This window comes from Struthio camelus, chromosome 9 (genome assembly GCF_040807025.1).
Source record: "Struthio camelus isolate bStrCam1 chromosome 9, bStrCam1.hap1, whole genome shotgun sequence".
NCBI lineage: Eukaryota > Metazoa > Chordata > Aves > Struthioniformes > Struthionidae > Struthio > Struthio camelus.
In genome coordinates this window covers 32,430,602-32,457,807 of record NC_090950.1, presented here as the reverse complement: position 1 = coordinate 32,457,807, position 27,206 = coordinate 32,430,602, and the positions used below count along the sequence as shown (strand labels likewise).

The following is a 27,206-nucleotide window of genomic DNA, read 5'->3' as shown; positions in this document are numbered from 1 at the left end:
TAAGAAATTAAACGTTTATTCTGAGAATATTTACAAAATAAATAGTAATACACTCACATGCTTGACACTTGTTTCAAAAGTAAAACAAACAAGAATGAGGATTTAAATTTTTAGCTCAGTATGGTCCACCTTTTTACATTTCATGTTAAAGTTTTATTTCAATCCAATTTTAGATATTTACAGAACTATGAGGAAAAAAAAGCATAGATTTTTGCTCAGATATAAGTATAAGATTCTGCAACTCTTAAGGTTAGTCTTTCATTTTACAAATTCTGGATTACTGCCATTCATTTCTATTCTTTTATATGCTTCAAGTAGATTTATTTCAAAAAACTTTTGCTGCTGTGAGCTTATCAGCTTTCTAAGATTAGCTGCAACAAATTATCTTTTCTATTGGTAACAATGCAACCTATTATTTAAGATGAAAGTTTTTTAAAACATAAATTATACCCAGAAATGGGATAAGAAGAGAAATTAAACAAAATACTAATCTGCAAATAAATCCTACAAGCTCTGAAAAAGGGTAATAATTTCAATTTTCAAACCAATGCCTGTGACACAATTATGACATATAACAGATAAGCAGCTAAGGCATTACATTGTGAACTAACTTATCCCACCTTTTAAAAACTCAACTGTCAACTACTGTCACCACAGCTAACACAGTTGTGTAGGTATTCAGCAGCTGGAAAACTGGACTAATTTAGGAAATTATTGTGGAAAAGCTTAGCTTAAGAACATTTTAATTTGTATACCGAATGCTGCTTCTGAACTTCAATGCTGTGTAAGTTATAATATGACTTCAGGTGACTCTTTAAGACAAGGACCCTCAAAATTACGGCACTGCTTTTTTTTAAATAAACTTATACCTTACACAAAGCACATACCATAGATAACTGGCATTTTTCCAAACAAGTTGCCCATTCTACCTTTAAATATAACTTCTTAACCAGTTTGCAAATTGTTTCAGTGTCTGCACAAATTTATTGTTGCTTATATGATCTTTAATTTTTTCAGAGTAGCTTTCTTCTTTCCATATTCCTTTATTTTTCTTCAAGGCCTTTAACTCTGCTCGTAGCAGTCTTTTGTGAAGTTTCCAGTACAGGTGAGAATCATGATGTAGTCCTTCAATGCGTGCTGTTCTGCCAAGCCCTTGTCTCAAGATCTCTTCATTTAAGCACACACTGAGAAATCGACCCTGTAAGAAGGCACAGTAAACATGATACTACTTCCGGTTAAATCTACACTCTAGCAGAAAGAGGTTTAAGTTGTGAGGAATCTAGTTCATTTTCAAAATGTACTACCAATGGAAGAAATTTATGAGAGAACATTTGTTGGACTAAATATTAAGCTGACCCGAACTATACAGTATAGCCTAGCACTAGCTGTTAGAGCAGTATACTTGTTTCGTGAGTCAGCCCGCAAACACACCAGTCTTGGAACCTGATTTAAAAAAAATTACATTGTATTTTAACTTTACAGGAATTTTAAAAAAACAATAACAGCATTCTTTGTGTGTGCCAAGATAACTTAATAGCATAATCACAGTCACACTGAAAACTGTAGATTAAAAAAAAGAATCATTTTGTTACTGTATTTACCTTATTTACTAAAACAAGGCACTCAAGTGCCAAGTCCTGCCTTCCGAGAAGTTGGAACCATATCATTTGCGAGGGTTTCAACTCTTCGCGTAACCAGACCATGCCGCTCGGAGTCAACTCCACTCCAGCAAGTCTTATCAGCAAAAGACTGTCTGATTGCCCTGGTTATATAAAAAGATATCTTTTTTACTGAGCGCAGCAGTAAAAAGGAATTTCATGCTCTGCACAGACCCTCAGCTGTTGTTAATAAGTTTACTCCCGTGTATTCACATAACATTTCAGTTTTAGTTTCCCAAAGTACTATTTAATTGCAACTAAAAATTTGGCCTCGTATCTCCTTCAGTAAAAATTATTTTAATTCAAGATTGCATAAATGGTTTTATTTTGTGTACAAATACAAAGGACTGTTTTCACGAGCAGTCACCATTACTTCATCTGAATGTCCAGATACAATAGCCAAGAAGCATTAAGCAACCTTAAACAACTGCAGGTATTTGCAAAGTGAATGTGACTACACTCACGGACTTGGTAGGTAACATCTGAAAAGTCACTGGAGACCTGTCTCTTAAAAGTAGGTTTCCATATGCAGCTGTCAGATCTTCATATGTAAATAAAAACATAATATCAATAGAGTACTTTTCCAAGGAATTAGACTAGTTCTGCAAGCAAATGATTTTCATTCTAGTCTATGAACTGCCTATATGCTTGAGCTTTTGCTGCCAGAAAAGTATCATGATACTGATGCTATTAATAAAAAGATTATATTGGCAAGTTCTTTTATATAGATATTTCTCAGTCTTTCTTTTTCTGTTTCCCATCTGTAAAGTAAGGAAAGAACAAAAGACAGAGCCAGAATTGTAACTTAACCAACCCTTTCTCTCTCAAGCTTGGCACTCTTTTGAGTATAGACAGAACACCTTGTTTCCTAATGATTTCTGCCCAAGAGTATAATTTACATAAAAATGCTAAAATTAAAGTTTCATGATAATTTTAATGTTGTAGTATTTTTGCTAGCCTAGTGGATGACACTGTTATTAAGAGCAACTTTTCATTACTATTCTTGTTCTTCATGTACTTACATTTTCTCTGTATTGCTGTAATGAAAGGAATGCTAATGGGAATGTGTTCAACTTCTAGACCTTTCTCCGTTATGTGATGTAATTTTCCCCGCAACTTCACATTCTTCTCTACAAATTCCACGGGTATATCCAAAGCACTTGTGAACTTTGTTGTCTATTGATGGAAGGAAGAGCAAGACAAAGTCTTAAAAAATGTAGAGCAGTTACAATCACATTAAATCCAACCTCTGTTAAAAGTAATTTGGCAGATTACAGATCTGCTATTGTACAACACAGGGAAGTATTTTTTAACACTCATCAGCTGTAAGACCCATATGTGTCAGTTTCTCCAAACACTTAGGAAAGGTCCTAGCTTTTCAGTGCTTGTAACGTTAGGGATGGGCATGAAAACAAAGCTTAGAGAAAGAATAGAAACTGACATTTTATGAGCAATGCATATTCAAGTTCACCCGATTCACCATAGAAAGAATGAGCGCTTTAAAAGCGGACTGGATATTGACAGAACAGGGATGAAAGCAAGCCAGGAAGCGAGTTTTCAAACACATGAGAAAAGGACAGACATGCTGAAAACAAAGGGAGGGAAGAGGGGACAGAAACAACATAGACTTCAACAAGGAAGCAAAAGACTACAGGAATAAAACTAGGCGTGCACCTTTGAAGAGATCATCAGAAAGTTAAATTTGATGCTAAATCCACTGAATATCGGGAAGATTGCAAGGGGGAAATTATATGATCATGCAGCAAAAATGCTAATATAGAAAATTAGGTTGGAAAGTCTGAAGGTTTTATAAACAGAAGTGGCTCACATCCAATCTAATTTGCATCAGAAAGTCCAACAGCCTGGTAAACATATTCTGGAGTCCTTGACTTTGCAAAAAAAAAAAAAAAAAAAAAAACTGGTAAATTTCCACACTGTGCAAATATTTAGGCTAATGAAGAAAGTAGTATTTGTAGTTCAGGCTTTCTGGTAAGACTGTAAATTAACAGCTTTCCACAAGTGATTTCTCATAGCAAACCGTACTTGGAATTGGAAAGAAGGAAGATTAGGGTGACTATTGGATTTACACCAGCTAGATCCTCTGCTACCAGGGAGAACGGGTAGCCCCCTCCAGGCAAGGGAGTCGCTTCGCTTTGAGCTACCAGCCTAACTTTATTACGTGCACTGAGCTGACCGTTATTCCGAAGGGATGAAGAAAGATTTCGGGTCACGTTTAACAATATCTGAACGCATGGACTCATGAAGAAAAGAGGTAGAGAAGTCGCATCCATTTCCACTTTACGTGATCTGCCGGAATTAGCAAATCCGATCTCCAGAGCAGAAGAGGAGACCCAAGGACGGAGAGGTGCGAGGGATAACGGTTAGCACGCGCGCCAAGGGAAGGGGCAAGGCAGCCTCGCAAGCCGAGGTCGGTCTCCGAAGGCGCCTCGGCCCCCGTTCCCGTCCTCACGCCACGTCCCGGCGAAGCAGGAGGGGCCGCGGGGAGGCTCCGCCGCCGCCGCCCGGCCCGCACTCACCAGGCGGACGCTCCTCGCCAGCACGAGCAGCCCGGCCGCGGCCATCCCGGCGCTGAGGCCCTGCGGGCAGAGGGCAGCGCGGTCAGTCCGGCCGGCCCGCGCCGCCGCCGCCGCGGACATCGCCCCCCTCCCCACCGCACCGCACCCCCCCCGTTACCCGCAGGAGGCTGAGGTGCGCGTCCGCCCACTCGGAGAGGCGGCCCAGGGCCTCGGCCGCCGCGCTCCGCCGCTCCGACATGGCCGCCGCCGCCCCGCCCCGCCCCGCCGCCGCTCCCCCCCCCCTCCTTAAACGCACCGCCTGAGACGCCCCCAAAACGCAACAACAGAGGAGGATCCCCCCACCCCCCCAAAAAAAAACCCCACTCCAACACCTCCGCATTCATCACTGGTTTTTTATTCTTTTCCCTGCCCAGTTCAAAAGAAAGAAACGCGCACGAGTCACTCACGGCCGCGGGACTCAAGCCACCCGCTTCCCCCCGCCGCGTTAGCCGCCCCTCTGCGCCGCGCCTCCGTCCGCTCGTCACCCGCACACAGCCCGCACACCACCCGGCCCACGACGGCAGCTGGAGCTGCCCTTACACGCGTCCCCAGGTCCCACGACAACCCCAGCGCAGCTTTCTGCACGAAGCGACATCAGACAACACTGATAACAGTCACAGCTCCGTACTTCAGGAAGAGCGCGGGTGGAGTTAGCAATTTTAAAACAAAGGCAGCAAAAAAAAAAAATTATTGACTCAAAAGATTTTTATCTAAGCTTCCAGCTGAAATGATCAACTTCACTAACCATGAGGTATGTTGAACAAGTAAATAGTACCACCGTAGCTTTCCCAAAGAAAGTGCTATAATTGGTAAGTTGTCTTGCTTACTAAGTGTGAGCATTTTAGATTATCTCAAGTAATAAATAAATAGCGCAAAACCTTGTTTTCAGCAAAAACAGAACTTACATCCAAACAGCACTTAATAATTTTGAAGGGTCCTGTTGACTTTGCTACAACTTTTGTGGTGGGTAGAACACTAAATAAATAGCGCTGTCTCCTTTGGGGCGTTTCAAGAGCCAGTCAGCATTCCTGCTGGGTCCCAGGTACTCCAAGCCCTGCTCATAAAGGGGCTCCGCAGTCTAACCGTGCACCCCAAAATATCTATCCAGTGACAAAATTCTCTACTCTTTCCTATTTCATCAAATCAGAAAGATCATCTGAACATCATCTCTTATTAGTCAGTTTAAAATAGTGTTTATAATCATGTAAAATTACATTGAAAAAAAACATTAGAGCACAATGAAACAACAACCTTATGGAAAAATCAAGAACAGTTGACAATTAGCACTGGTACATATTCCAATGTCTGTAACAAAGACAAAACATATAGCTAGTATTTTAAAATAAGAATTTTAGGATGTTGCAATGGACATCAGATTGACAGCACCAGTGTTCCTAAGATGTAGGACGAGCGTGCTCCTCCCCGGCCCGGGCAGTCCTCAGCGGCTTCCTCACAGGGACGCAGGAGGTAGGTAGCAGCAGTAGCAGCTGTGTAATTTCATTAGACATAACCTGTCAGCCCTTATAAACTTTGCCTTGCACACACCCTTTCTGGGCGCTGTAATCACAGCGCTGAGTTTTTGGAGAAGCAGTACTTGCCTCTTAAGCAAGTCCTGGGAAACACCAACAAAACACGTTCCAAACAGCAGGCCTGATGACTTTTGTGCATGAGAAGTCCAGCATAACATTACAGCCAAGTCCAATGGGCACTGAAAGGGGGAAGCCGTTTTCCAACTCTCCTCCCCATGCCCTGCGGCACGGCACCCAGCCGCACATCGCCACCCTCGCCCCTGGGATTTGTCTCACTCCACAATGACCCTGGCTCAGGAATTTAGACCAGGAAAAACCCTTTACGTAAGGAGAAGAAAAAAAAAAAAGGCAATTTCTACCACTTCCCTTTTTCCAGCAGTGACACACATCTGACAGTGGGCCAGGTCATGAGGTTACATCGATGGAGGACGTGGCCAGGGAGCAGAGGGCAGCAGGACCACAGCTCAGCAGTGGTTAGCTATTATAAGAGCAGAGCTAGAGCACTAAGCTGCACCCCGATGCTGAACCAAAATCAGAAAAGGAACTTGGCTACATAAACACTTAAGTATTATGCGCTCCTGAAGTCCCCCGTTCTCTAAACATATGGGGGAGAAGTCGATGTTCATTCAGGGCCACAAAGTCCCCATAGTAATTAAACAAGCTACAGCAGTACTTACTAGCATGATTCATTTTCTCCAGTTCTTATTTTAATAGCAGACTGTTAAACTAGATATTAAGTTGTTAAACTAGATATTAAGTTTTTTTGATGTTAAAAAAACACTCTAGTCGACAACAATCCCAACCTTTCAAAAAGGGAAATCATTTCACTTTAAAAAATAGGGTGAGTGGAAAAAAAGGACAAAGTTAATGGGTTCATTTTAGCAAGCTGCTGGTATAGTTGTAGCATTTCTCAATTGTGTTATAAAATAGCAATACTGATAGATTAAAAACTAAGTCTCTCCAGTTTGAAAGAGGAGACAGTTGTACAATTTATGATTTTGGATTTAATTTTGATATTGCCAAATTCACCTGATGTAGCAAGCAACTCTAAATGCATTTTTTACTTAATAACAGGTCACGTTGGCACATTCAGAAACAGTAAAACAAAAATACAAAGTAAAAGCCAACTGTAAAACATCTATGAATTTGGTTTCCCACATTCTGCAGTCTAAGTTTTTCCCTGAAGTCAAAGTCAAAAAATTTCTAAGTGTGGACAAGATCCTATTAAAATAAGTGGCAGGTGGTTACAACAAAGTCACAGAAGTTAAGTGTAATATACATACTTAATCCAGTGGAGATGATCTGGCAATGACTGAAAACATCTATCTATGTTCAACTACAAATTTTTGAAATATTCTTTCTGTACTTATCCAGAGGACAGAAATAATTGAATTGGAAGATGGCTTGTAGTTTGGGGAGTAAAAACGCTCAGTGTGAGAACTGTTTTTAGCTAGCTTGTTTTTTTTTAATCCTGCTAGACCAAAAAAAAAGTTGCTACTCTGGACCACAGATCACAGCTGGGGAAATCTGCAGCTCAGAGTTTTGCTTTCAGGGTGCAGTTGTGAGAGGAGAAAGAGGAAGAAGAGGAACAGTCCTTGGTACTCAAACAAGTACTCAATCATACTGTTCTTTTCCAGACACCTTACCCCCTAAGTCATGTAGACACTTTGTATACACCCATATATCTCCTCCAGGTAGTCACAAGTTATTACCACTTTACTTCTTTTTAAAATATACACTAACAAAAGACCCTCCCCCCCCCCACACACAGTTTGGAACATAAAGCTCAGGATGGAATACTTTCAATATTGTCAAGGAAAGAACTAGAGAAAGGAAATTAATGTTATTCCTACCTTTTCAAGGTTTCTTTTTTTTTTTTTGGTAAAGATGTACTATACCATCCAACAGAATATACAAGTGCCCTTTCTCTAGGTGTACAGTATGCTGTACATCACTAAGGCACTCAGGAGGGAAGTCATTTTTGATAAACGCAACAGGAAAGTTTCCACTATACAGCATCAGGAATGAATTTCTGTAGCAGCTCTGCCACAGGATGTAGTTTGTTTGCTTCACATAGCAATAAGTTGCCAAATGCCCAGTGAGTTGGTGTACAAGTCTGTCATCACCAAATTACTGCCCAAGGCACTGGTCATCTTTTCTTACCCCTAGCTTGGAATATACACCTTTTTTTCATTCATCTTTAATTTAAATGTTCAAATGTTAATGACATACAGAAACAAACACTATCGCTTCATGCCCTCAAAATAACAAGTGCCTCCAGGAGGACTGCATGCTCACTCTTTCTGAAGCCAGTGTTTTGTACGCTAGCTACTACTCTACCCAGTTCACCTCCTCAGGACTCGAGGCTCAGAGTATTGTGCGTTACTCTTAATTTAAGTCCTATCCTACATCAGTTTTTCTTCAAGGTTTTATCCTGAAGGTAATTCAAAATGCTTTGAAACAGAGGAAATAAATTAAGTGTAATTTTGTTTATAAAAATATTTTTTTTATAAATCTTTAAAGCTTATAAAAGCCAGAAAATACATTTAAAATAATCTTGAAACATTATTTCATCCTTTGAAGCGTGTTTACAGTTCATGAAGTGAGAAGAAAAAAGCCACAGATACTTTATCTTCTCACAATGAATCCTGTATTATAACATGCTTAACCTGTAAGTCAAAATGCCTCTGACGTCCTTCCCCAGGTCACCACACCGTGCCAGATCACTTCTCTTTGAGCTGGAACTTAGCTGACAATGCTGCTGTTTATATATATATGGCACAACTAACTCCTCCATAGTTACTCTATGGAAATCCTGATGTTGGTTGTATCAGCAACCATGACTCTGAAGCTAGAGCACGGGCATTATGCAGTACATAGGTGCCACTCTTTTCATAATTACCTTCTGAACTTACATTTTCATACTGGGAAGGCAAGTGGTACACACACCACTGTCTCAGCCACCCATTTTTCAGCAACTTGGCATTTAAAAATACCTATATTCCTGTTTATTGATTATGGGATATGTCTTTGTAATAAAACTAAAATGACCTTGCTAGTCCATCCAGTATTTAAATTGCATCAGTTGGTCCTCCTGCACTTCCATGAAGACTGTTCTTCGTCTTGTAGCTTTTTAAATTTTGGCCCAAGTAGGAACCACCAGCCAAATCCCAGAATGACACATATGACAGACTCCACGTAGTAACCGTCCAAGGTAGTAACACAGGAACCACCAGCTTTTGTGCAGAGCTGAAACACAGAAGCAGGATATTTGTTGAAGAGTCAATACATTAAGTATTTTCTGGGAGACATTGAAACATATACTTTCTAGAAGTACGTGTTAGGATACTCATTGCTTTTAACTTGAGCTTTAAATGTTATGCCTAAAGCTATTTGGTTAGTCTTCCTTGTTTCTTATGTAGTCAGAGAGGCTCTCAAGCTTACAATTAGTATGAAGAGTAACAAAACTTTGCAGGAGATTTGGGAAAAGGAGCATATTGGCCCAACTGTCCGGCTGTCTTATGTTGGAGAGGTGCTGCAACCCCTGTTAAGCTCATGAAGATTTGCTCTCTAGCCATCCGACTGTTTTTGTAGAAATTACACCCCTGCATCTCATCACACTGAACCTGCAAATGGACACTACGATACGAGGCCTAGCTGGCCACAGAACGTGTCATGAACAAAAACATGCCTGGGATATTTTTTAATTGCAGAACTCAAGCATGTAAAGGGTATGAGTACACATGCAATTGTTTCTACTATTGTTTAGCTTTTAATCAACACTGGTATACTCTCAAGATAAAAGTAGACCTTGGAACTGAGGTTCTGCCAACATTTTCTTTCTTCAAACATGTCAGGATCAGATCAAGAACAGGGAGGGTTGTGTGTGTGTACAATGCTACAAACTGGGAGAATGTGAAAAAAAGATTGGAGGAGTGAAATGAAGAAGGAAGGACTGAAGCTCAACAGCAGCCAAGGCGCTAGGAACCTGATAAGTGGCAAGCCAACAAGAAACATGCAGCTGAAGCACATTAGGCAGAAGCAGTTTCCCTTTTGCAAGTAGTAAACTGCAGCACCAGTTCAAACAAGTCGCATTTGACTCCTAGAACACTTTGTGTATTTAGAGGACTTCCCCATCGCAAAGAGTCCTGTAAACGCATAAGGCACTCAAGAGGGAAGTCTCAGTCATGAGCTAGGAATAAACACTTCCACCCTTCAAGACAGTTGCGTTAAAATTTCTCACAAAGAGGTGAATTTGAAACCTTGCTTTCCAGGTAGTTGTGTGTCCTGTTGTTTGAGCTGTGTACAGTAGCACAGTACGTTCTCTGTTCTCTTCCACAGGGCTCCCCAGAACTGGGAGCGCAGCCAGTCACACCGCTCAATTTCATACCGACAGTGAAGATCAAAGACAAAGAAAGCAAAGTAATGTCACAATGAAAAGCACAAGGTATCAGGATAGAAGCCTTCAGAAAGGGACAGGAAGAGTAAAACAAAAAAACCCCAAGCCACTAAAAAAAATTAAAAAAATAAAATAAACCACCCACACCACCACAAAACTTTAGGGACTTCAGGGACAGAGCCTACAAAGAACAGACCACCTAATAACACAACTCAGAACTGAGAAAGGTTTACTCAAGAGTATAATTACAGCCTCCACACACTGCAGAGAATGTGGCACCAGTGCAGTGCTCCTACTACCATCTTTTCATCTCAGCTAAGGGGAAGGAAAAAAATGGGGGGGGGGGGCAGCCCAGGCCACACAACTCTTTTGCAATTACAGATCTTTGGTAAATGTTAGCTATTAAAAATATGCAGCAAAACCAGACAATTCTATTAGACAGAAAAATTATCTCAATTAGTGGGAATTTTTAAGCATGAGCTATGCACTATGAAGGTTTTCACAAGTGAAAAATATTAGGGGAAGGCATTATATTTAGAAGTAACTGAACTGAGACCATCACAGCCTCCAAACTTACATCTGCAGCAACTGTAGTTCCACAGGTCTGCTCCTGGGCCCCTACACATTCTTTCACCGTGAGTGGGTCCACAAGCCAGAGTGCAACAGTGGAAGGCCAGTTCCCTCCCAGATTCGACACAGTATTTAGGAGTGTCATGTAGGTTCCTCCAATCAGTGGATCACTAACTTTGGCATTGAAAGCCATTATTGCAACATACATGCTATACAGCGTAATCTATGGAAGGGGTAAGAAAACCACAAGAGAGTAAGATTTCCCCAGTTACAAACAACTAAAAACTCTAACATAAAAACAGTTTTCAGAATTAGCTAAGTTAACTGAAAAATAGTCTCAACAGTTTAAAACTGCGCAATAGAGAAATTACTTTTATAGTCTGTCTCTCTACACAATACCAAGAAGTAGCCTTGCCATTTGTTTCAGCTTGTACTGAAGTGGACCCAGCCTCAGGTACTATGAAGTGACTTAAGTTATCAAATTAAATTGCAATAAGGCCAGGCCGAGTAACCTACATAAATGTAACATTTCTGCATTAAGGACAAAAAAAAAAAAAAACCCAACTTTCAAGGCATTTCATAATTCTTTATTCTGATCCAAAGCCTGGTTTGGATTGGGCTTTTGTTCATCAGGCCTTGAATCAGGTCCACTATGATGTTCCAAAAAGTCAATAAAATAATTTTTCTAGGACCGGGATCACTTAACTTTATGGAACTGCACAAACCACAGCATGAGCTATGATGATCATTATTATCATACTGATGAAACTCAAAGTCAAAATACCGGGATTTCTCCGACTCCATTTCAATCATGCTTTTTCACTTCTCGTTTCAGGGAAGTAAAAGCAGATCTGGTCAACTAACAATAAATTCACAGAAGACATCCCAATGGAGTACATTGAAGAGAGAAATTATATTGGCAAGAGGATCAAAACTAAATGAGGAAAGTCATACGGCACAACAGATCAGTCTTAAGACTTCTACTGTAACTAACGATAAAAACATTTTACAACATATATTGTCCTCCAGTTGGTTAACATGAAATACCTTCCTGTTCCCCTCCACTTCCCACATGCAGTATACATTACCTGATGTAAAGCATAACTCAACAATACTACAGCATAGTAGTATATAGGAAATCCTCCTTCATGTTTTACTTTAGGAGTCCACCACACCAAAAAAGCAAATTCCAGTCCAAGTAGTAACCTGCAGGAATAAGGAAGATAATGATTTGTAAGGCAAACAATGTTGCCCATGTGTTTCTGCACTTTGATATAAAGCGGCTATTTTTTACATGCATTCCCACAGGAATCATCCTCCAGATATATGATAAAGAGTTAAAACTTATCATGAGAATTCCGACATGCTCCTTCTTCTATCTGGAAGTTAAGGAGTCTACACGAGAAATTCTATACTTAATCTGAACAAACAAAATACTTTATGCTTTTGTAAAACACTCGTTTGTTGTTTTTACCTAAAAGGCATAGCTTTGTAAAAGGTGTTCAGTGGCTGGGGGCCTGCTGTGTATTTGCTGATAATCAGAGGCAATATTATCTGCAAAGGAACCATTGGAACTGCTAGTAGAGCTAAGTGCTCTTTAGGCACTCCCTCTTCCACCAATTTGAGTCCTGTTACAGCATCTGCTGCTGAAAATCCAACCTGCAATATAAGTTAGACAAAATAAACTGGGGAAAGCAGTGATGGTTCGGTTAGCAATTCAGTTTACTTGATATTAAATGCATGGAGAAATATGATTGAAGCATATTTCCAAATCAGTCCTGAAGCATGTTCTATACTTGCACGCTATTTTTACCATCGGTGCCAAAACTACACCAAGACTACTAAACATAGCAATGATATTCATATCCATGCCTTAAACACCCATTGGTATCCATGACTGCCAACAGGAAACGATGGAAATCTAGTTTGCACAGATTTGCAGACTCTGGGAATAGGATTCAGGTAAAAGAAACCGTTTGTATCCTTTTAACTGCAGACTACGCAAACAGCCTGCATATAGAGATGCATGTTTAACATGCATTATTTTAACATTAGCCTGCAATCAAGCTTCTCTGTAACATGTTTAACACAAAAAGGCTCAAACGAGTATTTTCTGTTGTACAACCCTACTTAGCACAGTGATACTAGCAATTATGTCTCCAAATCTCAGGTGAAAGTTTGGAAGTCTGATGACAGCCATGACAAAGGCAAAAAAATTACATCACAAGGACCCTCTTTCAGACTCTCCTGCCATTAGTAGCTAACAACTCATAAGTGTATTTACTTACTTTTGCTGTAAGAATCAAGAGACAGAAAGTGAGAACTGCTGGCATCCTGATGATTGAGAAAAGCAGCCTGTACGTATCAGTGATACCTTTTGTCTCTTCTTTTGTTGGCATTAATTCTTTGTTTTCCTTTTTCAAAAGGGCAACCAGTGTAGTGGTAATTAAAAAGACAGCTCCCCAGAAAAAAAGGAAATCTGTGAGAAAAAGAAATTAACAACCACTATCAACATTTTGTTAAAAGTTTACTGAATATCCTGAAATGCACTTATTTTGCAACAATATAAGCCCACAGCCTAGCAATCAAAATTAAATAAAAAAAATTACTCATTGACTTTCCTGAAAACAGATAAAACCAACACACACAGACACATACAGAGCTACATACAGTAACTGACACAGCTTTTCCAAGCCTCATATGTTTCCTCAAAAACTTACACAGAAGAACAGCAGCAGACTTGGCCAGTTCCCTAATGTTTTGTACATTATTACAATGAGCACGTTGGAGGAGGAAATAGGCATAGAAATGAAAGTTTTGCGAAGTTACATCCACTAAAAGCTGATAATGGGGAAAAAAAAAAGTTTAGTAGTTAAAAGACAGAGTGGGAAGAACTTTGGAGAAAGAAGGCATTCACAGCTCTCCAACCAGTCACATTAACTGTTCTGTGCCTCAATTCTACACTCACAAAATAGTATTAATCTACCATCCAAAGGCAACAAAGATTTATACTCATGAGCCTAAAGACATTCTGATGAATGACATTGATTCTTTACTTGACAGCTCTGTAGGAAACACTCAAGTATGTCTGTTTGAAAAGTTCGCAAATAGAAATCCACTTAAATGCCATATTTTAAGTAGACATAATATTTGCTACATATTGGGTTTGGAGTCAGCAGCAGCAAGACATACACCAGTATTTCATGGCAAGTACTTTCTGAATCAGTGAATGAATTAAAGATAATCCTAACCCCTACCTCTATGAAAGAGTAAGAAAGACCTCAGTAACATGGAGAGGGTAAGACAGAAGTAATCTTTTATGTTCTTGATCATAAGCAACTCCAGAAACCTCAAGACAACAGAAAGTAAGCAGCAAAAGCTGATGAAAGGGCAAAGATAATGGTTTAGTCAATTATTAGCTTATTTGCAGAAACAGGACAAGCACAACATGGAAAGACTACTTGAGCAATTGTTTAGCGTTCTCAATGTGAAAGAACGAACAGCATTTCAGACTATTTTCTGTTGCTTCCCAATCACTTTTCCAAAGTATTTTAAAGACAAGATGATCATGACACCAGTGCTATCAGATTGCTCTCCTCCTCTTAGGAAAAAATTAGAAACCTTGAATCTATCTTTCAGAAGTAAGGCATCACTTTCAGAGAGCCATGCTAATCACAATTACACAACATAGACAGGAGCTGCACTGTATTAATAGCACTAAGCATTACTGTTGCAGAGATAAACCAATGGTGCTATGATTGTGATAGAAATAGCTTTGAGCATCATCACATGAATATTTCTAATCAGCTCAGCCCTGTCAGTCTGCAATACAGTAATGGTTGGATTAGCCAAGACAGACTGCAAACAAAGAGAGTCCACTTAAAAGAAAACTCTTGATTTTTTTTAGCTTTAAACAATTTATATAAAAATAACATACGCTTCCATCCAAACACAGAACAAGAGTCCACTAACAATCTACTAGCAAAAGAAGTTTATAGTTTACACAAGGAATTTCTAGCACAAACAGTTTCTGGTGCCACCATTGCTGCCCGCTCCCCTATCTCCATATCACCTCTGCCTCTCTGCTATTACCAGCTGCACAAACCAGCATGCTGGAGCAAAGTAAGCCTTTGGACTAGATCAGGAATAAGACTAGGCTGGAAAATAACCAGGGAAGAGGTGTATGCGTGCGTGTGGGTTATTTTAGTGCTTCAGCTTTAGTAATGCTACAGCCACACATCTCCTCCCAGGAGAGGAGAGCACTCTGTCTTGAAAGGGGCTGGCATCTTCTTTCTGCATTCACACTTTACCTCTACTTCCTTCATGCCAGAATTTGCATTCATGTGACTGCAGGACAAACTGGATAGGAACCAACCAGCCCAGCCAGCAACTTAAACAAAAAAAACCCGCTCATTTACACAGCAAGGCGAGAAAAAAAACTCTTATACGTACTAGCACAAACTATAAGCCCAATGAATGTATTTCTCATTCTTTTTCCACTAGAACTTTAGCTTGAAATAACATAACACGGAATTTGTTTTGAATAATGGTTTTACATTTGTTCATATTATTTCCCAAGTTCTACAGAAAAAGCTAACGTTGCTACTTCTCAACAACTTTAAGCTGACTTGGGATCATGAGGTTTTGACTTACTCTTTCTCTAGCACTGGCACTCAGCGCATGATGAAAGGGTTCAGAGAGCTACACCGGCAGAAAAAGGCTCACCTTTTCACATTGTTAGTCTCCTGCTTTAATATGCCTGAACCAGCTCACCATGAGCTCTGAGGACAACCAGCACTAGGACAAGACATTGTCATTTCAGTGAGATAATTTTACAGTACCGCTCCACAGCTGATTCAGGACACAAGTAGGCACAGTGAATCGTGGCATATGACCAAGCGGAGAGGGGAGCAGAAGTTCCCAAAGCCAGCTTTTGCTACCCAGAAAAACTCATATCCTGCAACTGCAGTGTCAGTTGTTTGCTTTTCTTACTCCACTCAGGATAGTATTCCAAAACAAGTTAAATAGGTTACATTGTTTTTTTTTTTTAAGATAAAAAAAGTTGTTGTAGTAGCAACAGATGCATTTACACTAATAGTACTGATAAATAAATTTTAAAGGGGGGGAGGGGCAGGGGCAACCTGAGCAGTGGAGCTAAGTGAAGCAAGTTCTCTTAAATACACTAATGAGCAGCAAATTGCAGCAGTGAAAGAGGTCAGTCTGCCACTGCAGCAAGAGGGAGAGACAAGCCAGCACTGATGAACTACACTTTAGGGGAAAACAAAGGAAACAAAGCAATAAACCAGCAGGGTTATGTTTGGGGACCGCTCCATGCTTGTTGACATACAGACGAGACACAGGATTATTAACAGGAAGAAAAGAGAGAAGGGCTAGTTCGCAACTGTAGTAGCTGCACAGATGAAATAAATACAACAGTCTTGGAAACTCAAGCCCTCATTTATCAACAAAATAGGTACAGGGCAGGCAAGAGCAAGTTAGCTTTTACATCTCAATTCAACTCAATTTTGGCATGCCCTTTTTCTTATGTGATACAGGCAGAGGAACTGAAATATGGATGGAAAAAATAAGCTAAAAACATGAGAATTCTCTTCATTATTAACTACGGCCGCTTTGAAGTTACACCCAGAAACGGTGCCAGGCCGGCAGTACCTGCGAGGGTGACGATTCCTCGGGGCTGGGGCTGGAAGCGCAGGTACTTGTTGCAGAAGGAGGCCGACTCGAGGGCGAGGAAGAGGACGTTGCCCAGGAAGTAGCCGGCCGTCTGCCCCACGGAGTTGCAGGTGGAAGCGTAGCCCACGTTCTCCCGCGACAGCATGGTCAGGGCCCAGCCGTCCACCGCGATGTCCTGCGTGGCCGCCAGGAACTCGAAGAGGAAGAAAGCCACGGTGAGGGCCACCACGTCGGGGCCGCGGCCCTCGCCGTCGCCCAGCAGCAGGTCCACCCGCGTGGACAGGTAGAGCATGAAGAGCCCCAGGACGTACTGCGTGGGCACCAGCCAGGACTTGCGGCGCCCGAAGCGCCGCAGGTAGACGGCGTCCACCAAGGGCGCCCAGAGCAGCTTGAGGCTGAAGGGCCAGAAGACGAAGCTGAAGAAGGCCTGGTCGGTGTAGCTAGCGCTCTTGCTCTGCAGGATGAGCGGCACGCTGCCCGCCAGCCCCAGCGGGATGCCCTGCAGCACGTACAGCACCAGCAGCAGCAGGATGCTGCCCAGCTCGGCCCGGCAGCCCCGCGGCCCCCGCGTCGGGCTCGCCTCCGGCGGCAGCAGCAGCGCCTTGGCCTCGGCCTCAGCCTGCCCGCCCGGCCGCCCGTCGCCGCAGAGCCGCAGCGCGGCCGGCGCCTCGCTCCTCACGTCCAGGTACTGGTGGTGGAAGTGGTGGTGCTGACTGCCAGCCCGCCGCTGCCGCCCGCCCTCCTTGGCCGCGACGGCGGGGGACATGGCTCCCACAGCGGCGACGGCAGCGCTGGTGGTGGCAGCAGCCGGCGCGACCCCCCCTCACCTCACCGGCGCCGCCGCCGCCGCCACAGCGACGCCCCGCCCCTTCCGGCCACGCGCCCGGCGCTCGCCCAGGCGTGGCTCCTCCTCATTGGCGCCCCGGCGGGTGACGTCAGGCCGGGCGGCCGTTAGGCCGGGCCGCTCTCAGAGCGGGCCAGTCGCCGGCGGTTCGCCAACGGGCGGTGGGCGCGGCCCGCCATGTCCTTTACTCTCCCTCCCCGGAAGCGCCTTCCGCGGGGATGGCGGTCCGTCTGCGCGGTTTGCCTCAGAAAGGACGAGCCGGTCTAGAAACCGTAATCCCAGGCGTTTCCCTGCGCGCTTCCCGCGCTGCGCGTAGCGTCCTGTCAGCGCCGGAGACCCCCAACGCCGGTAAACTCGTTTAGCGCCCGCTTTTTTATTTTTATTTATTTTTTGCCGTTCCCTGCAACAGTGGGGTTCGCGAAGGGGTCGTGCCGAGACAAAGCACAGCTGCCTCTAGAGGTGAGAGGGCAAACTACCTGGTTTGCACGTAGAACAGGAGGCTGGCCTGCCTCTGGTGGGGGTCTGGCCCGGAAAGGTTAAAAAAGCGGGTGCTGTGGAGCTTGTTTTGTATCGGGGCTCTCAACAGCATACAGAAAATTCCCTTTTCCTTTTTAAACATCCTTCAGCAAGAGTGCACCCACCATAGGCTGGGAAACAACTATGTTAACTGAACAATGTAGAGGTAGATGGATAAGAAAAAGTAAGCCCTATTTCTGGCCGTTTGGCTCTCCTGTACAAACAGAAATTAAAAAACAACAGAGTAAATAAATGTTAACTTTTCCTCTATTTTATCAAATATTTATGTAGCTACATAATAATTAGACTGTCAAACACACGCCATCCTGCGTTTCCCACTTTTCTTTTGGCTGTTTTTAACGCTTGAAGCACTCTTCCATTCCTCAGTTTTGTTTAAATTCTTGAAAGACGTATCTCAGCCATAATATGATTGTAATATTTAGAACAAAAAATGTACAGCAATATTGCCCTTAGGATAGAATTGGAATCTGACAATGCTACTAGATACTAGTTTGTAATTCCAAATGTAACCTCAAGTCCCATAGTCGTGCCTTTCCCCATTTTCCTCTCTTTGAATAATATGAATAATAATTTTAAAATTTCCAAAGAGGATTTCAAAAATATTTTTGAATTGTCACTGTAGTAAGAGCTTCGTTGATTTAATTGCCTTCCTCAGTGTCTTTTAAGAAGTTTCACCTGAACAGAAGGTGCACTCCACATCATAAAAGACTGACATGCAGAGGAACGCTTGTTGTTTTTTTTTTTTTTTTAATTGTCTGTTTCTGCCCATCTTCATTTTTAGCCCTAAAATAGACTCAAACCCAGAGCTCAAATATCATGAACTGATTAATGGGCACAGATACTGTGTTAGCTTGATATGGTGTGCACTAGGATATGCAAAACATTTATTTTAAACTCTTAAGAACTAGATGTATGGCCTTGATGCTAAACATGTACAAACCTGCTGACTGAGAGACCTGGAGAGGGGAAACAAAACCAAAGTGTAACTACTGTATCTTTATTTATTCCAATGGTTTACAATTGCGAGGGCATACACAAAAACTGAATTCAGATTCTGACTTTAAAAACATGGCATATGCTAGAGGTGATATTTGCTGGAACTTACATACATACCTGATTCTGCAAGCAGGTGCCTTATGATTTGTTTGGAAAACTGAGAATCATGTCGATGCATATACTGGGTTTACTGAAATGCATGAAGACACAAAGATGCTTCCTTCTCAAACATCAATTCCATAAACAATATTTAGGTAATTCTAAGTATCTACAAATCAATAAACAGTATTTAGATAATTTTAAGTATTTATAAAATGTAGGCACGTATTAAAAAAGTGTATATTGTGCCAAGCTCTGACATTAATAGTATTTTTACCATAACACTCACTTACTAATAAACTGCAAATACTATTACCATTGGGATACTACCGCTCTAAAATAAGAGACAACATAGCTCAAGCCATGTATAGTGAAGGCAATTTCACTAATGGAGTTCAGATGCTTTATTAAAGTCCGAGATATAAAAAACACGTTGGCTCAACACAACTACTTAATGCACTACTCTGGTGATGTGATTTGGTGTGTTATGTGGCAACAGTGTCAAGAACCTTCCTGAAAGCACAAACAGCACAATTCCTGCCTTGGTTCCCACTAGCCATGATCTTGTAAAAATATGCCTACTGTGATGAGCCTTAGAGCACGTGGGCAGCAGAAATATTAAAGTATATAAAGCACTCATTGTTATAATTTTTTGCAGAATAAGATTTTTTTTTAGTTGGCAGTAATTTCCTTCCTGAAATGTCGTCTTGTAGTTACAAGAGAGACATTGAATTTAAGTAAGGAGTACAGAAGGAAGAATAAGATGTTATGGTATGAGTCTGGGAGAGCTATATTGCTCACAAGAAGTAAAGCCAAGGAGAAACTATAAAGGTCAACCAGACTGAGAATCAGCTTTTATACTTCATCATGCATTTTGAAGTGTGTTGCAGATATGTGCTCATCCTGTCTTGCACAGCATAACATCATTCCGTTGCCAGGGGCTCCCATGTGCTGCCACAGTACAGAGAAAGAGTAAACATTTAGAAACCTTAATGCTAAAACAGCTTAGGTTATTTTCCTTATACATAATAAGGTCTGGATTCTGCAAATACTTGCACATAGTATTAATTTAAGTGCATTTAAAAGATCGGGGCTTAATAGTGCAGTTTTAAAGCCTGTTATCTTGAGTGCAGATCCTGCAGGAAACACTCACATTTTCACTTCGCTACCATTAATTATGTCCTTTAAGTTCTGAGGTGGTAATGACAGATGTAAGTTTAAGTACATGCATAAACATTTGTTGAATTGGGGCTCTGATACCTAAGAAGGGTGAGAAGTTCCTATCGGAAAATGGAGGGTAGACCATGTTGAAAAATAAGAACTTACTTTCACAAGTAAGATACCAAAAAACGTCGAATTACTTTTTCACCTTGGAAACGCGCAGAATCGATGCCCGGGCATTCTGGGCGTTTTTTCCAGCGTTCCGCGAACGTACTCGATCCTGCTTCCCAGGACGCTTGTAAGCGGGGTGGCCCGCTCCCCCAGGTCCGCGGCGCTCGGGCTCGCCCTCCCTGCCCGCCTCCGCCTGCCGTTACCAGGCGATGCTGGCGGAAAGCGGACGGCCGCTGCGCGTAACTCCACGCCGCGGAGCGAGGAACAGCGGCCGGCAGCGCCGCGCCGCAACCCGCCCGCCCGCCGTGCGAAGGCAGCGGACGGGGGACGGGGCGGCCCCGCCGCCCGCCCCGGTGGCGCGCTCCGCTCCGCTCCGCCCCTTCCGCCGGCAGGCGCGCGGCGCGGCGCGGCCCGGCCCGCGGCCCTGCGGAGCGGCGGGGGGCGGGGGCGGGGCGGCGCTGCCCGGGCGCTGCTCCTCCCAGCGGCGGGGGCGCACACGGGCAGCATTAGCTCATCTCGGCGGCGGCGGCTCCTCGGCAGCCTTTTCTTCCCCTGCCCGGCCCCGCCGCCGCCTCGGAGCCGTTCTCCGCCTCGGGGGGCCGGAGGGGCGGCGCGGCGCCGCTCCCCAGCAGCCTCCATGGCTCTGTGCAACGGAGACGCCAAGGTCAGTGCCGTGCCGGGAGCCGCGGGGCGCGGGCGCCGCTCCCGCTGCCGCCGCCGCTGCTCGGCCCGCCCGCCCGCCGCGGGACGCTCCCGGCCCGGCCCGGGCCCGCCGCCCTGCCCGGCGCTTTGTGTGCCGCGCCGCGCCGCCACCTGCGCGGGCCCCGCTCCCCGCGCGGCGGGCGCATGGCGCCGGGCCGGCCGGGGCCTTGCCTTGCCTTACCTTGCCTTGCCGCCTCGGCGGGGCCGGGCGCCCGCGCCGCATCCGCCCCCGCGGCGCGCTGCCTCGCGGGGCCGCTCATCCGAGCGGCGCGGGGCCGCGGGCAGGTGTCCCCGGCGGGCGGGCAGGCGGGCGGACGCCGAGCGGGGCCCGCGTCCGCACCCGCGTAGCCCGCCGAGGACGCGCGGGCGGCAGCGCTGCCCCCTGCGCGCGGCGGGGGGCGTCCCCCCTCGGCCTCTTACCCGTGCGCCTCTACAGCCAGGGAAAGGCGAACCCCTGCAAGGCAGCACTGCAGTTTGCCAGTAGGAGATAGTTTGCTTTTTTAAGTGCTTATTTGTCTCCCCTCCCCTTCTTCCTCCGTGCTTCATGCTCTTAAAGGCGTACTGAGTGTCCCCGCTTTTGTTTGTTCTATTTTTTGTTTAACTCACAAGAAAATAAATGCAGTTATCCTCAATACCTCTCTTTCATTTCGCAGTCTTGCATTTGGTAGCATTTAAAAGAAACATTGGCTAATCGTATTGCTGAGTCCACATGGGCAGTGATCTGTTCAGGGTTTTTTTGCCTGTACATCCTGTGCATTTTCAGCATAACAGCTGAAATATGGTCCCCTTGGGACGTAGGGGGTAAGAGCAGCACCTTTCCTAATAGTTGACCGCAGTATTTTGGCAGCACGTTGTAATATGAACTGTAAGTCATTCAGCCAGCTTTAAAGAAAAGTTAGTTTACTTAATTGCTACAGAAGGCAACACATTTCCACATGAGAGGTTGGTTGGAACTGGAATAAACCCTTCCTGGCTAGCTGAATCCACACAAGGGATGCACTATTTTTTTCCCCCCGTGACCCCCAGAGATCACATTGCTTGCTCTGCTTCTCTGCTTATCCAGTTTACAGTTACAGTGGCAAAAAAGATTTGTATCAGTGTAGTAAAGGCAGCACAGCTTTTGTGCTAGAGTGACAAAAGAACTTGTATGTGTTTCTGGAGCAGAAGTTTTTTCTTGGTTAAAGAAATGTAACTTCTGAACAGAAATTCCATAAGTTCTCTCAGGCTGTTTCAGTAGTTGGACAAAAGCATTGTTTTAGACTTGTTATCCAGCTTGAAATAAAACATGACTTCAACCTTTGTTTAGTTGGTCACAGTTAAGGTTTTCTAACATATGTTTTTTCCTGGCATAGAGGAATTCTTTCCTGACTTCTTTTTTTTTTGAGGGCTTCTGCTTCTCTAGGGTTGTAAAAGCTAATTAATTATGATGCAGAGTTGATCTTCCTTTTCTTGTGAGAAAATAGTTGGTGTAAAATGAGAATGGTTAATACACCGGGCCGGATCTAACTAATCCAGCAGCATCAGATAACTGCTACAGTCCTATTTGCCATCGTAAATTTGCATGCGATTTTTGCATATTAAAGTTTATTTGAGATAACAGATGATATCTTTGATTTATTTTTTTTATAGCTCTTTCAAGGATTTCCTGAATCTGAAGCAGTTACTTTTCTGTTATCCTCAGTAAAAATATGAATAAGTGTTCTTATCGGCTTAATTTTAATACGACAGGCAAACAATTAAACTCTCATAAAACCTGTGCAACCTTGAAAATGTCAGCTCAGAACTCCCAGTTTAGGCTTGTCTAGGTTATTAGTGTCAGTGAAAGCTCTGGGGGTGAAGGCTTGGATAGAAGGGCTCCTGCTATAAACTGGACTGGGTACTTCTGAGCATTCTAAGATATGGCTCTTTTTTATATTAATATATCTTATAAATTGAATTAACTAAAATCTTACAGCTGTGTGGGTGTATAAAACGTTAAAAGCTTCAGTGATTCTGCAAAAGTGAGCTGTTATGAACCTGCAAAACTTAGTGCCAAGCACTGCCTAGGTATGCCAAGCAATAAGTTATGCTATGCCCTTAACTGGTAATGCAAGTGTGATGGCAGGTCTCATACCACAGTTAATTACAGAACTGATGGTTTTTTTTTTTTTGTGACACTAAAAACAACAGCAGTGATGGAAGCTTTTTTTTTCCCCCGATGTTACTAAGTAGTAAAGCTCAAATGAAAGATCAAGACTGAACCTTAACTTCACAGTGCAATTACAAATGGTCATATAGTTTAGATACGGTGATTCTGAACCTCATTTCAGATCTCCGCGTTCAATGTTTGTACTGTCTGAGAAACATCAGGCAAATGAAAGTCAGGAGGTGACGTTATTTTGTTAGTGTAATTGGTTTATTTGGTTCAACAGTCATAGATAACAGTGGAAATCTTTCATGTATGAGATGGTTTTTGGTGTGACTCTTACAATGTGAATTAGCTGAATATAGACTTTCTTCCCCTTCTCTCTCAGGATATTTAAGTCTCACTCTGTATTCCTTAGTCCTCATGTTCTCGGGAAGTCGGAACGTGTGCTGTGCTTGTCTGCTGCGTCCTCGTGTTTGAACCGCCTTTGCCAGTTTTCAAACCAGGTTTGACAGTTCTCAAAAGCAGTAATTTCTACGGGTTTTTGTGAAAATAGGCAGCTACAGAGATGACAAGGGACCCTAGTTATACCCCTGTTGAGGCAAAATGAGCTTTTATTAGAAATCGGTTTCCAACACCTCTTCCCTAGTGAGGATTCTCTGATCTCCCTAAGTTCTGTTCCTGTTGGACCTGCTTGTTGTCTGGTGTCCTCTCCGCCTTTCTCCTGGCCTGCATAAGGTATACACATGCATAAACTAAACTGCTGTGTTGGCTGCATGTTAACAGCATCTGGTTTTTTTATTTTATTAAATAAAGTTTTCTTATTAAATTTGGATTTGAAATCTCTAGTTTTGGACTTGTGCCTTTAAATAAAGCCAGATCCTGTCTTGACTTACTGCCTCTCTCCTTCCTCTTTTTCCGTGTGATTTATGGTAATATTTCTATTGGACTCTATTCAGCGTTGAACTTCCTTACAGTTTTACTTTAACTCAGAACTGAAGTATGAAAACTTTAAGCCCGAAGCTCTTTGTTAGTTTGCAGGAAGACGGCCCTTGGCGTCCCTCATCTCTCGTAAGGCGAAGGCATGTGCGTGGCCTGACACAGGCAGGCGTGCCTTGGGACGGGACGTGAATCCCTCCTGTGATAGGGCAGCCTGCCGTGGATCAGGGGGTGGGTGCTTGTTTGGGCATACGTCGGGGAAGTGTTGCAAGGCTGTCTCTGGGACAGCGAGCGGCATCCGGTGTAGTAGCAGGAGAAAATGATTACAGCCTGTAGTTTACTCCAAGCCCACCTCTGAGAGACCCTGGGAAAGGGAGCAGCAAGTTATTAGGCCACTAGTTGTGTGAGGGTTTTTCTCTGGTAAGACACATTCCCTGTAAGTAGATCTGCATTGCTCAAGCAATGCAGTGCTTTTACTGGATTTTAGCCCAAATGCCCTTAGCATCATCTGATGAAAAACCTGAGCTATGATTAGGCACTGGCTTTTGTGTTTTGGGAGGTGAAAATGAACTTCCAGCAAAACTCTGGCTATGATATGCTACTTGAAGCCTTAACCAGCCATCTTTCAGATCCGTGTAATTGATTGGAAAGTAATTCTGCTAATACTAATACAGCTATCTGTAAAAGATTTTTCTCAGCTCATTGTGCAAAGAGTAGAGGTGCCACTATATGGAAGCTGCCAACCAGCTTTGGTGGAGTTTAGCGCTGACCTTTGGATTAACTGTGATGCCGAGGTTTGTCAGGTTCATTCTTGTGATAAAGGGATGTATGTTAATGTACTGTTGTTGCTGAGCAGAGCTGCAGAAGGTGCACCTTCAAGTGAGATGCAGACCTGCTTGTACCTTCTTAGGCAGTGTTTATCAAAGTCAAAGCAAACATAATTTTGCACTCTTTTTGTTTTCATATGTATATCCCTTCTCACAGCCTTTGCTTGGAACCAGCTACATATAACTGCTCAAAGCAGTGCTGTTTCTTCAGGATAGGGACTGGAAACAAGATTTATTTACTAGCTACAGATATAAACACTTGGTCATTGGCCTAGTTGAACTGATGCCAACAATAGCTTGTTTTTATTCTTAGCTTTATTATTATAAAATGTAAAAGCTACATTTACAAAGCTGTACAGTTTATTCCTTATACAGGTTCTTAAGGGTGGTCTCCAGCCTGGGAAGTGCTAGGTTATGATGTGTGAGTATCACTGCTCACACAGTATACCTGAAGGAGATTGCTTGCATCCAACTGGTGTCTTGCCAGTAGACACCAGTAGAAGTAGACAATAATAGACACCAAGCGGAGAAGACTGTAGAACTTTGTCCCTGCCTGTTAGGAGCTACGGAGTACTCTAATTTAAGGCTTTTAAGACAATTCTGTAAGGAATAGCGTTTGCCACAAGGTGGAATCCGGAAAGAACACAGATATTGGTCTTTATTGCAAGAACTTAGGATAATTTAGAAATTGTTAGATGAAAATGTGCAGATTTGCTCTAAAAGTGAACCTTCCCTTCCACTGGAAGGGAAAAATACTCTAGCGATCTTCCGTCTGACCTGGGCGTTTGAAGGGGAGTTCCTTAAGTTTTCTGTCAACAAGTCTATTCTGCTCTAATGCTGGTCCTTACCCAAGACTAAAAAGTCAGTAAAGCTTCTCGTCAGCCACTTGGTTACCGTTTTGAGAAAATAAGTTAAGTAACCAACTCTAACCTGGATTTAGGCTTTTGAGTGATTTGGCACTTTTTTCCTCTTATCTCTTTTTATTTAGGTAGAACAAACTTTATAGTTCCACATTTTTTAGTCAGTGTAAGCTTTGGAAGTTCTCCAAGACAATTGTCTTTGAGATCTGTTGTCTCACAGAAACCGAGCAAGAAAATTCAAAGGCAGCCTTTGCTGTGTGTTCACTGGGAAGAACCTGCCCCAGCGTGGTGATACTTTCTGTCCAGAACGACCTGTGCTTAATTTTTATGTAATTATCTGATATATCAAAATGCCGCGGTGCGCTGCAGGCGGTGTCAACTTTCCTTAGTAACCTGAGCAGCAGCAGTGGCAGCCTCTTCTCTTTGAGCTGTGTTGAGGACAGTGTTACCTGGTCCAAATGCAACCTCTCTGTTGCATCACACTGCGACGTCAATTCTGACGTTCCGTGCTTAAAACGTTAGGTGATCGTAAGCATAAAAATGTTTTTTGAGGTAGTATTGCCAAAGTAAAACCCTTCCCGGTTTTTCTTTCTCCCGATCTAAATTGACAAAGAAACAGTGCAAGTTATAGGTCAAGAAAAACAGCCTCCAGAGTAAGTAATTTCATTACAAGTACTCCCCCTGCCCCGACACGTGCCCTCTGGTGTCTTGCAGCAAGGTTGAGTTCGTGTTCTTCCGTGAAGAGCCTTCAAGGGCAGTACCTCAACTGTTTTCAGTTTCTCTTTAAGAAACGAGAAATTTGTCCATGCCTTTTCTAGCTGTCTTTCAGATTTAGCTGAAGTTGGCCAACCAATTCAAAAATGATGGGGGTCAAAGAGCACAATCACTTGAACTCTGTTTAAAGGGAACCTGATGGAAATAGCCTCAGAAACGAGATTGATGAGCAATCTGTTTGAGTGCTGTATTCAGAAGATGTTTTAAATTTTTTTTAGCAGACGCACTTGTTCTGAGTTTCTCCTTTTTGCCCTCACCAGGTGGTAATTTCAAGTGAATGTTCAGAGTGTGAGGCAATGTGATAGGGAAAAACATTTATTTCTGCTCACTTTGGATTGTCTTCCTTTGCTTGAGACAAAGGCACATGCTTTTAATTATCGTATTGGGTGCTAGGCATTATATGAAACTACAAAACGTAAAAAGCAGGAGCGGCTGTATTGGTGAACATAATATGTTGCTTCTTGTTAGCAGAATTCTCTGCCTTAATTGGCTCTTCTTTTGTTTGGCCTAATTTGGACCAGGTTGGTGTTTTTGCGGGGAGTCGTGTTTCGGTGGCTGCTTTGGAGGGATGTGCTATGTTAATGCATAGGCAACGTTGCTTGTACTGAGCTTTATAAACTTGAATGTTTCTTTATTTGAAAGTTTCTCTGTGACTCTTTGTCTTTTTAATCATAAATTAGTGTGTTTGTACATTAATCATAATGTATTGGTACCCTTAACAAGCTTTGCAGTTGTTAGTAATTTAAAG

The 27,206-nt window shown here is 43.0% G+C and overlaps 3 protein-coding genes across 7 annotated transcripts in view; 1 reads left to right on the top strand and 2 right to left on the bottom strand.

Annotated features, from left to right (window-relative positions):
* On the bottom strand, window positions 1–4,837 carry C9H3orf33 (chromosome 9 C3orf33 homolog). Of its 4 annotated transcripts, none has more exons than XM_068954983.1 (5): window positions 4,642–4,837; window positions 4,196–4,255; window positions 2,681–2,834; window positions 1,602–1,762; window positions 1–1,198 (listed from the first exon to the last, which is right to left on the bottom strand). In XM_068954983.1, the coding sequence occupies exons 2-5, from the start codon at window positions 4,238–4,240 to the stop codon at window positions 932–934; spliced, it is 627 nt and encodes a 208-aa protein (XP_068811084.1). In that variant the 5' UTR covers window positions 4,241–4,255; window positions 4,642–4,837; the 3' UTR covers window positions 1–931. The 4 variants fall into 4 exon arrangements, with proteins under 4 accessions (XP_068811084.1, XP_068811085.1, XP_068811082.1 ...); XM_068954984.1 differs by having other exon boundaries at window positions 4,775–4,814; XM_068954981.1 differs by lacking the exon at window positions 4,642–4,837 and adding an exon at window positions 4,353–4,452.
* A 3,400-nt stretch (window positions 4,838–8,237) lies between these two features.
* On the bottom strand, window positions 8,238–17,294 carry SLC33A1 (solute carrier family 33 member 1). Its single transcript, XM_009668563.2, has 6 exons — window positions 16,403–17,294; window positions 13,021–13,211; window positions 12,207–12,391; window positions 11,821–11,938; window positions 10,740–10,955; window positions 8,238–9,012 (listed from the first exon to the last, which is right to left on the bottom strand). Exons 1-6 carry the CDS (start codon window positions 17,187–17,189, stop codon window positions 8,845–8,847), a joined length of 1,665 nt encoding a protein of 554 aa, XP_009666858.2. The 5' UTR covers window positions 17,190–17,294; the 3' UTR covers window positions 8,238–8,844.
* Window positions 17,295–17,472: 178 nt separating this feature from the next.
* GMPS (guanine monophosphate synthase) overlaps window positions 17,473–27,206 on the top strand; it is a 37,877-nt gene continuing 28,143 nt past the window's right edge. Inside the window, exon 1 of one of the 2 annotated variants that reach the window (XM_068954980.1) lies at window positions 17,473–17,726. Coding sequence is in view for 1 of the 2 variants with exons in the window: in XM_068954979.1 (XP_068811080.1) it covers window positions 20,869–20,895 (27 nt within the window). In the remaining variant the exon portion in view is untranslated. Of the gene's footprint in view, window positions 17,727–20,657; window positions 20,896–27,206 lie in introns of those variants that run through there. The other variant, XM_068954979.1, reaches the window with a different exon arrangement.